The 11,192-nt window shown below is 40.2% G+C and overlaps 1 protein-coding gene across 2 annotated transcripts in view; it reads right to left on the bottom strand.

Moving 5' to 3' along the window:
- Positions 1 to 11,192, bottom strand: part of pigg (phosphatidylinositol glycan anchor biosynthesis class G (EMM blood group)) — a 90,576-nt gene that overhangs the window by 37,545 nt on the left and 41,839 nt on the right. Inside the window, exons 9-11 of one of the 2 annotated variants that reach the window (XM_016679822.1) lie at positions 8,050 to 8,453; positions 5,421 to 5,612; positions 5,073 to 5,309 (exon numbers count right to left, since the gene is read on the bottom strand). In XM_016679822.1, coding sequence (XP_016535308.1) covers positions 5,297 to 5,309; positions 5,421 to 5,612; positions 8,050 to 8,453 — 609 coding nt within the window. In that variant the 3' untranslated portion in view covers positions 5,073 to 5,296. Of the gene's footprint in view, positions 1 to 5,072; positions 5,310 to 5,420; positions 5,613 to 8,049; positions 8,454 to 11,192 lie in introns of those variants that run through there. The other variant, XM_007568404.2, reaches the window with a different exon arrangement.

Raw genomic sequence — 11,192 nt, 5'->3', positions numbered from 1 at the left:
AGTATATATATTTTTTCTTAATCTGTTTTTTATTTTTTCTACATATGTGTTAAAACTGTCACCGTGTCATGACAGCGTAGCATGAGACACGTAATCTGCTCAGGGGAGGGTCTTAGCGCTATCAATCATACTCATGAACATGCTGCTAAATGTGCTAATGGCAGAGAAACAACTTAACATAACAGAAAAAATGTTTATCTGCCATCATTTGTGGGTATGCTAACTAGCTTTAGCATTCTGCTGTCTGAAAGCCTGACTGACTGCGCTAACACCCTCCTCCTGGCTCTGATTGGTTGTTTGTGACCGAGTGGTGTATTTCTGCAGTTAGTACCGGGAAAAAACAGAGGAGCTCAATTTTTTCACAGATTAACTGTCTTATACAACAAAGTGAGAAAGAAAAAATGTTTTTCTAAAAGTTACATACAAAGATCATGCACTGGTTTGAGTTGGCTTATCACATAACACACTGAACTTTGTGGTTGTAGCATGGCAGAACGTGGAAATGCTCTAGACCAGTGGTTCTTAACCTGGGTTCGATTGAACCCCAGGGGTTCGATGAGTCGGTCTCAGGGGTTCGGCGGAGCCTCTGCCGCGGAGGTAAAGACACACTGTGTAAAGTCGTGATGACGCCCCGTTTTGCCATCACTTGCTCCAGAGGATCACATTACATTGCTTAGACAATCAGTGCTGCGGGAAGGAGTTCCACTCTCAGCATGGATTTGAACTTGTGTCTTTAATTACTTCAGTAAAGCTCACAGTTTTGTTTTTTTTACCAAATTCTATAGTCTAAATCTGTTCCTTAGTCACATCTTTTCGGGGTTGGTACTGCCTCTAGTGGCGTGGGGGAGGTAATACAACTAATATAATTACATTAATAAATCAGAATACCGCAAATAATTTTCTGTGTTGGGGAGTGTTCGGTGAATGCGCATATGAAACTGGGGGGTTCGGTACCTCAAAAAAGGTTAAGAACCACTGCTCTAGACGCTACGAATACTTCTGCATGGATTATTTGTATGTAGGAAAAAGCACGAAAACAAAAGAAAAGGCAAATCATTCAGCCTCTTGTAGCCTTTTCTAAATGAGTAACATTTCCTGTTCTCAAATCCATTTGCTGTTTAGAAAGATGCAACAAAGCAATAAAGGCAGCTGGTACAGAGAGAGGAGGGAGGGGAGGGAGTCAGGGAGATGTCAGGTGGATTTGGAAAAGGAGAAATCCACAAAAAAAAAGAAAAAGACAAAACAGATCATCATGCAAAGTTTCTTCCCACACATCCACTTTACACAGCGATAGAAAAAAGTGTTGTGAAAAACATGTTTCCTTTCATTAAACCAGAGACAGACCCTCCTGCTGTATCAAAATCTAACCACATTTTCAAGGAGAGACGGACGTCTACTCATCCGTTTTGACTGAAACGTCACAGTTGGTTTTTCTGGCACTGACCTGGTTTTACAGCAAAGTCCATAAATTTTAATGTAGGTGAGGTCAGGACTGTCTAAAAGCTCGATATCATCCTTCTTTATCCATCCCAAAGCCCATTTGTGTGTGTGTGTGTGTGTGTGTTAGGGATCATTGTTCTGCTGAAACATTCAATTGTTTCATCCCAAGCACAACTCCAGAACGGAGCAAATCTGGCCTGAAACACAGGAGGCTCATGCAGGTGGAATGGTTATTTTTTCTTTTTCCCCCCCATCTCTCAGTGACATATTCCCATACAAATAAAATGAGTCAATTAAAACTTAAACTGAAAAGCGTTAGCGACGGCAAACATTGTTTCTTGTCTATTAATCAGTTTTCTTCGTCTTAATTTACTAGTGAATAGAACCAGACTCAGGATGCACCGATTGCGTTTTTCTGGCCGATCTCTGATCTTTAAAGGACTGATTGCGATCTGATCAGGACTTATTGTTTTAAGTCAATAATTCCATGATATTGATTTTAAAAAGGTCCAGTTCCAGTGGTAGATAATTTCACTTATAACAAGACATTTTCCCCATGTTATAAGTGAAATAACACTTATAACATGTATTTATTTGTAAAACTAGAAATTTTACCTCAATATTCAGTTAGTATTGAGATAAAAAAAAAAAAAGCCAGTATATTCCTGAAAAGTTATTTGTAAGTTAGTTGTGTCTAATTTCAAGGGTACTTATGTATTTATACTAGATACTAGACAGAATATTTGGTAAGATTTTGTGTTTATGCAGTGCAGAATTACATCTGAAGCTTCTAAAAATCATGTGGCTGAGATGAAACTATTAAGAGTCTTCAACGGATATTACTTAGGGTGGATGTATATTTTTGAGCTGCGATTGAAACTTGTGCATCGACTTTTTTTTTTTTTTTTAAATCTATGGAAGTTATTTGCTGTCATAATTATTCCACAATGGAGAAGAACGGTTTAAATGCATCGTTTGAAGCTATAAATAGATGCATTTAAACTTTGCACCAGATCTACAACTGATTGCTGCTGAGTCCAGAGATGCAGCAATGAAATTCTAGATCATGACAATGTGCAAGATCCATAAGGACATATCTATTCGCTCTAATTCTATGTGTTGTGCTCTGATGTCATGTTTCATCATTTATTTTACACTTCTAATTGTACTTTCAGAACCATTTGAAGAGAAGGTTTGCTGTGGAAGTTTATTTCTCCATCTTGGTCAGTTTCAGTGTCTTTATTATTTATTTTACATAAACTGTTGTACACCTAATTGGGTTGACTTAAGAAATTAAAACTTTGTTGTTTTTGCAAGTTTATTCAAGCTTGTGAAGACATTGCTAACTCTTCACCAGTACACCAAATACATTTATAAATGAGTACATTTATGTTTGCATTTAAAAAAAAGAAGAAACATTTCAAGTTAATTCTACAAAGTTTTTTGTTATTGGATCGATATCAGCCGGCGCTAAACCTCAGATATTGATATTGGTCTTGGACACGAACAAAGTGGATCGGTGCATCCGCAGCTGAGCCCAACTAGTTGCCGCAGGACGGCGTTTCGCAAAAAGACGGCCGCTGCTCCTCCACCCACCCGTACTTTTGCTCCTGCGATGAACCGCTCGTTGTGTTCTCAGAAACGTGAAGACTTGACGTTTGTCTAAATCTACAATAAAACCTGTGAAGAGCAGCGCTGTAATAATCAGCATCTCGAGGTCGACATAAAAAGCCTAATATCTGGCTCAGGCCTCGTCAATCATCAAAAGCAGCCGCAGACTCCGCTTGGCTTTGTCAGCTGCCGGTGAAAGGGTGAGAGGTTGAGCTGTTAATTAGCAGAGCAGGTTGAAGAGACTGTTGAGGAGAGCGGAATGAAAAAAAAAAAAGAGGGTAGAAAGGGCCAGGTACTGGAGGGAGATGAAGAAAGGTCATAAAAAGTAGACAGGAAAGCTGCGCGCAACCCTGAACACTCATTATTTTTCTGACGGGGTTCAGCAGACGATAACTCTGAGCCTAACTAGTGTCGGAGGAGTGAAATATAGCACTTAGCAACCGGGCTCACTATGCTGAGAACATCTAGTAAACATTGAGGATATTATGTAAATACGGCACAGGTGTATACATGAATGTAGATATAGCTCTCATTAGCATAAGCCACGAGTCAGGATGAGAGTTCAAGCACACAGAAACTCTCCTGAAAGCACTGGACACTGAAGGGTTGGCACAAGATGAATTGTTTTATCATCTAGTGGCGGGAAATTAGCATGATTATGCACCTAGTATGCTTGATTATTGCTCGGGCATGTAGGAGGGACGGCTCTTTCTGCTCTTACGCGCCAGAGGGTGTTTGCAGGATCAAAAAAAAAAAAAAAAAAAAAAAAAGCTAACTCCACGCAAGATTTGTTTTTTTTAATAATAGAAGGGAGCAGAGAGCCCTTTAAAGAGCTGAGTTAAGAAATTTAGGGAGTGTAATTCATGCTAACAAATTTAAATATGAACAATTAGAGCTACTCTTCGTCATGCAGATCAATCTGTACAGGAACAAGTTAAAGGTGGGACATTTGGAGGAGGGATGTATGATACATAAGCATTAACATCGATATTTGCTGAGGATATTATTTTTTCTTTACATATCGGTATCGGTCTGGACTAACCCAATATTTATTTCTATCTTGTTGCTGTTTCCAGAGGTGAAGGTAAGAGGGTTAGTCATGTGGTATTTGTTTGGTCGTGACAGTGATGCAACGTTTGATTGTAGTATCTGATATTGACCTCTGTCTCTTTAAGAAGCTCCTGCTCTTTCTGAAACTCCACCTTCAGGAAGTCGTGGCTTCTCTATTAACACTTTAATGTTTTTACCAGCGATGCTCTCAGAAGTAGACGGTATAATGGGATGTGCAGTTCCACAGGTGTTTGCTAATTGCTGCTGGCTAGTCTGAAGGAGCTGAGTGGAGGAGTGGCGGTGGAGGGCTGCTCTCTGAGGCCTAAGCTGGGAAGTTTGGAAACTAAGCTTGGCTTAACGGTTGCCATGGGAGATTAAAATATTTCTAGCACTTGCATTAAAAAAAGATCAAGGTAACACTCCAAGTATGTTTGAATAATATCATAACATAATGTAAAGCTCAAAAAAGTCGATTTTACATGACACTGCATAATACTTTAATCAAATTGCACTTTATTACCAAACTAGAATATCAAGCACGTCCCAAACCTTTAAAACACCTCACTGAAATTCAAGCACTTTCAAGGATTTCAGGTAGCTGTCTGCTGACTCAAACTCCAGTCTGTGACGGGACGCAGCGCTTTTCATCCGTAATCATCGGAAACGCACAAACACAAACGCGTGGAATAAATCACTCTGTGTGTAATCTGTCTCTATAAAATGCGAGTTAATCTCTGCTGCGCTCACTACGCTAAGCAGCTCATTGCTCTGTGTAGGAAAAATGAAACTTCAAATCCATCAATTACACCAGTCAGGAGGGAGAGAAAAAAAAAGGTGGGGCTGTGGCTTTGATGAAAAGATGTGTGGGAAGAACAAGAAGAAGAAGCTGTCGATAGTAAGGCACTTCTCGCTGGCTGCCAATTTAAATCAACAGTCACCGCTGCTCTGGTGTGTGTAATCAGTTTAATTTAAAACACTGTCAGATTTTTATTTTATTTTTTTTATTTTATGACTTGAAGAGACCCTGGAGCAGCAGGATTTATCGTAGATATATAAAAAAAAGGAACAAGCAAAAAAAACACACAAGTGTTAAGTAGTTCATCTCAGTTAATGATGTGGTCTAAGTGTTGGTCCCGGATGACACATTATGGCCTGCAAAACTCATCTGCATCACGGCGCATTAAGGCGCTTTTCTTTAAATCAGGTTCCTGTCATGGGGAGGGGGGGGTGAAGGGCGGGAAAAAGTTGCCCGTTGTTGCAAAAGAATGAAATCAAATTCCTGCGGGCCAGAAAGAAAGAAAGAAAGAAAAAAAACTTACTTGGACGCGGCTCGGCCGGAGCGTTGCCAGGGAAACAGGACATTGCCGACAGCTGCCCGGTAGCTGTAGACACCCAGGAGTCCGAGCGCCAGGGCGACCTTGGAGACGAGCGAGCAGCGTCTCTGAACCAGGAGGTAGATGAGGAGCAAGCAGAGCGCGGACAGCAGGGACAGGACCGTCTTATGTTCGGCGCTGACAAACAGATTAAAAAAAAAAAGTGAGAAAGAAAGAACGTGTTTTATATAAAAGAAGAGCTTTCAAAGTTTGCAAGCGGAGGTTCATTCATTTTTCACGTTGTTTGCGCGGACGGCCAACCGACTTTAGTAATTTATTTACACAACCTCGAGACAGGATCCTGTCAATTTCAGTTTTTAGCGATCAAAGCAGAACCGCTTGATGACTGGATGGATGGATGCCGAGCATTTATGAGATGAAACGCTGTCAGTCACATCCAGCAGCAGCATCAGTTAAAACCTTAAGATCAGCCATTTTAAGCTGTTTACCGGATTTAGGAGCACGTCGGTAAGAAATTACGCCACTTCGAGCACGAGGCTAGAAATAATAAGACCTCAAAGGACGCATCAAAGCCGAGCGGGAGTCGCGTGCGTTAGCAGTTAGCCGGATCAGATGGCCGGTGGAAGTTGGGATGTTTTGTTGTTTGTTTGTTTGTTTTATATTCTCCTCCCTCAACTACCTGGATCTCATTATCCAAGCGAGACGGTAGCGCAGGTAGGGCGGAGAAAAAAGGGCAACGTCGGACCGAGAAAAGGTCAGAATCCGCATCTCTATTCCACAACGCGATGTGTGTTCAAGAACAAACTATGTTGTCGGAATATTAATAGAGTGGTCACAGTTTCGCTGTGAAATCACGGCTTTCTACAATCGCAGACGGCTATCTCAAAATGCTAAGTGGAGGGGAGGAAAAAAAAAACACATTTGAAGAGAGCAGCTTCGGTGTCAGCAGAAAACAGATGTAGGTCCGTGTTCACATTTACATTTGCAAACATCTGGCGAGACGAGCTGTTGCTACAGCATTAGCTTCCTGTGCGTTAGCACTGAAGCAGCTACAGTGTCTGACAACCTTTTATCCCCTGGTGATGAAAATCCTCCCCTGAAGAACAGAAAATGACTGGTTGCACTGATATGTTATGACTGGGTGGAGGTGGAGCAGCAGAAATGCATCCGCTGCGTTGGAACTGAGTGTGGGTTAAATTGGAGACGCCGGTGTGTTTGTTTTCTTTTAATTCCAGAGAGCCGCTGCTGAATTTCTCGCCTTAAATATTAAATCACACCTGTTCACGTTTTATTTTCGTTCCGCCTCAACTCTGGTTTCTGACTGTCACCTTCTCCAAGAGCTGTGCTGGGAGGGTTTGGTTCCCACATATCCACACAATGGAACAAAGATGGTAATATGCTGTATTTTATGAGGCGAAAATTTAGATCACAGCTCTAGTAAAAGCTCAGCACTCATTAAATGTTTCGATTAAACTGCTAAGCTTGTGCTACTGAATAAAAGGAAAGTGTGAAAAGCCCCAAATAAGCGTTTGCACACACATATAGAGGAAGTAGATATGGGGGGGGATCTGATTTTTACTGTCACTATTTCCTGACAGTATGAGACAATCTGTGAAAAAACGGAGATGCTCTGACTTCTCCTGGCGGTCCTATTGTCATCTTAGTGAATCTGCAGCTCTCAAAACTAGCTTAAAAAGTAAGACCTTTTAAATGCCACCTTGAATGAAGTTTAAGGCAGAAAACAATATAAATAACTGAGATTTTTGGGGTCTGCTCTTTTCAGCCATAGTGGTGGTTGGTGCTGTACAAACTCTTTCTTACACAGGATATTTTGTTCATAACAAGCTATAAATCACTATTTTTTTTATTTCGTTATGACTTCTTCGTCTCATTACAAAAAGTTTTTATATCATAAAATTTTTATCTCGCTAAAACCAGTTTTATATCTTTTCTTTTATCTTGCTATGAGTTGTTTATCTTGTTTTAAGTTTTTTGTGTCAAAACAAGCTTTTTATCAGTTTTTCTATCTCATAATGAGTTTCTCATTAAAAGTTTTTTTCATCTCATAAGATTTTTTTATTTCTTTATAGCAAGTATTTTTATCTCTTTAAAATGAGTTTTGTTTATCCTTAACTTTCTTGTAAATTCTGGCAATTAAACACTTCCATACTAAAAACAAAATCGTGCAACCAACTGCTGAAAAGCAAGCTAGCTATAGGGCGTAGTTAGCCAGTTATCTAGGGTGTATTAGCAGCTAGTTACTGGTAGCATAAACCTTCTGGAGTCACATATTGTGATGATATCTGGGCATAATTCCAGAAAACTCCAGCAAGGGAAAAACAACTATATATGCTAGAACATTTAAGGCCTGTGGTTATTGTATTTAAAGGCACCATACATTTTCAAAATGAATTTAAGACATTTTAATGCGTTAATTTTAGCTACATAAATTTTAAAACAAACAGGAACTAAGTCTCGAACTGGAATAACTCAAGTCTCCCGTATTTTTGGGTCTTTTTTATTTTGCCCGTAACAGGTGCCGTTTCCGACTGATTTTAGAATTTCCACCAACACCAGAACCTGCTCATCTAATCATCAGTCCAACAGAACCAACCTGTTGAGCCAGTGGCTGACATCTGGGAGGTGGGCCCACTGAACTCCTGTCTGGTTGAGGGAGCGAAGCAGCCGGCAGCAAAGCAGAGTGAAGGGGGGCGTGGCCAGCGCCAGCCACTTCTCTGAGACGACCTCCTGCTTGGGGTGAGCAGAGGAGTGGCCGTCCTTGGACGGAAGGAGGTGCTCCTCTTCGTCTCCAGAGCCCTTCTGCTCCCTGAAGTACTTCCTGCAGACATCCTGGAAGACGGCGAGGCAGAGCGTGTTGAGCAGGAAGTACCAGGTCTGGTGCTCCTCTTCGACGAAGCTGCTCGCCGCCAGGCTGAGCGTGTGGCCGACGGTTCCGGCCAGCAGCAGGACGTCGAGCTCCGACAGCGACCACTCCCCACCGGAGCTCCGCACAGGAGACTGTGAAAGAGAAGACAAAAACGGACGGTTTACCCAGCGAAAAGGACAATCAAAACACCAAATATGGCTAAAATTTTGAACAACAGAAAGGGGAAAAAAAGAACTTTTTTGTCAGAGTTTAATACTCTCATTGCTTGAGGAATGGGACCGAACTTTTTGCCTAAGAGTTGATATTTTCTTCTAAATGCCAGGAGATTGAACAGATCTGGGGAGGGATGAAAGGAATCTTCAATAATGCTGAAGGCTTTTATTTGGCATCTATTGGTCTCCAGAGAGAGGAGAAATATTACAATAACACACATCATTACCCTACAATTAGTTTCTACCGCAGCCAGTCGCCGTTATTTGCTACTATTGACCAAACATTCACCACACTTGGTTCTGCCAGGTCTGTAAACCCAGATCAAAGGTCTGCAACGTCTGGCTCTTACAAAACCAAATGATGTTTTTATTATAAACTCAATAAGAAATGGTAGTTTTAGCAGTTATCCGGTATGTTTTAATGAAATATCTTCACAGAGTGTCTACAGAAGAAGGACACCGATGGTGCAAAGTGTTTTTTAACAATAAACCATGAGTGATCTACACATCTTTCTTCATTTTCCATATTATAGATACAGGTTTATTTTTCTTTGTAAAAGCAAAATAATCTTAAAATAAAAATACATAGTTTAATTGGATTAGCTTTCAAAACAAAATCTCTTTTTTTTGGTGTCTCTAGACCAGTTTTATTTTGTAGCAACGGGGGTAAATGTTGCCCTTTACACTCAAAAGGTCCTAGTTCTTGTTAAATGGGGAGTTTGAAGGGCAGATGAGCATCTTAATGTCTTTATTACGTTATTATTTTGATTTTTTTTTGCAAGGAGTCCTTCCTCAGCAGGTTTTGTAAGGCCCATCAGTATGTCTTGCTGAGAGGTAGGAGGTGGAAGGTTTTCATTTTCTGGCTCATTGATGCATTTACCTTGTTTGCTTTGCCTTCTCAAGCTGTCCCATAAATCAAATCATAAAAAGTGATACATTGTTTTCTTTTTCTTTTTTTTAAACAAGTAACATCTAAAATCTGCAGTGGGCTTCGGTATTAGACTACTAGTGGTGCACGCTATTGATCTGACCCTTATGCAGGCTGTACAAGGTACAACAGCAAATACGGAGCTCTGGTCAGATGAAACCAAAATTAAGGTTTCTGGACGACATGAAACCGTCCCAACGGTGAGACACGGAGGTGGGAGCATCAGTAAGGTATCTGAAGGTTTCAGAAAGTCGAATTTAAGACCTTTTTAATACCACCTTGAATGAAATTTAAGACCAAAAAAACTTTAAGTACAGGAGATCCTGTCATATTACAATCAAACATAGCAAAAACTTTAATTTTTGGTGTCTGTCTGCGGCAACTGACAGAAGTTTTGTGCATTTTTACTCTGCTTGACTCTCTACCGCCTCAACACCGTAGTGACTAGCTTAGACATTTTCTTTTTTTTGCCCAGAATGTGTCTAGTCTCGTATGTGTTGGCAACAGAAGGGAGACAGTGTCGAAAACTAACATTGTTCAGACAATAATGAATCTGCGCTTACCCATGATAGACAAAAAAAAACATTTGACTAGTTAGCTACAATTTTAAATGCACATTTTCTAGCTGGCTAGCAAGGAGATATTAGCAGCTAGTTAGCAGTAGCCTGAACCCCCTTGAGTCACCTAACATAATAAAGATATCTGAAAACGACTCAAGGTTTTGCCTGTGAGAAAGAAAAAAAAAACTACATAAATGAGATTTCATAGTATTGCCATGATGAAATTTAAGACCAGTCATTAATATATTTAAGGCCAAATTAATTTTTTTTGCCTTTAAGACATTTCAAGGCCTTAATTTCAGATTCCCAGACACCCTGATAACTAAAGAATGATATTTTGCCCCTTTTTTCATTTTTGCAAACCTACATTTTTAAAACTCTCATAGTTTGAGACAAATTTTTTAGAGTTGAATATTAGTCTGTAAGACTTTTTAAGGATGTGCAGACACTGTAATGCTTTTCTTCAGCAGGGACAGAGGAAGTTGGGATGTTTTCTACAAAACATGGACGGAGCTAAATACAGGACAATCCTAAAAGAAAACATTGACAAAAACACTTGAGCCTCGGGTGTAGCATCAATTTCCATCATTCTAAGTCAAATGAGAGTGGAAACAGGATGTTTTAGATCAATGCTTCTTTATTTGTGCAAATGGCCCAATTTGGTCCAACCTGGGAGTTTGTGGGAAGACGAGAAAACTTCAGTTCAGAGACACTTTCCATTCAATACGACTGAGCTTGAGCAAAAGTGAGTCTTTCGATCCACAAAGCTGGTACAGACGTACCCTGAAAGAGTTGCAACTGTATCTCAGGGAAAAATGGTGTAACAATACACTGAATCAAAAACACACTACATTATTTAGGTCTGTTCTCAAAGACGGCAAACACTATGTTTGGAAGTAGATATTAAACCAGTTTTGTGTTGTTGGTTTGCCACACTAACTCATAACAAAGAACTTTAAAGTCTAGTTCGTTGTGCTGGTAAGAACTGCCTGCAGATCTCCACCTGAGACATTTATTTATAATAAACGCTAATAGGATATTTAAGAAGATTCTTCTCACTTCTGATCAGCTGAATTTGTGGGAAATGTAATTTGATACACTTCAGAGGTTCAGAGACTGCCGTGAGAACCCGAGTCCCGACACACACACACACACACACACACACACACA

This window comes from Poecilia formosa, unplaced genomic scaffold (assembly GCF_000485575.1).
Source record: "Poecilia formosa unplaced genomic scaffold, Poecilia_formosa-5.1.2 Scaffold221, whole genome shotgun sequence".
Taxonomy (NCBI): domain Eukaryota; kingdom Metazoa; phylum Chordata; class Actinopteri; order Cyprinodontiformes; family Poeciliidae; genus Poecilia; species Poecilia formosa.
The sequence above is the reverse complement of the archived record's forward strand: the minus strand, read 5'-3'. Positions and strand labels throughout refer to the sequence as shown.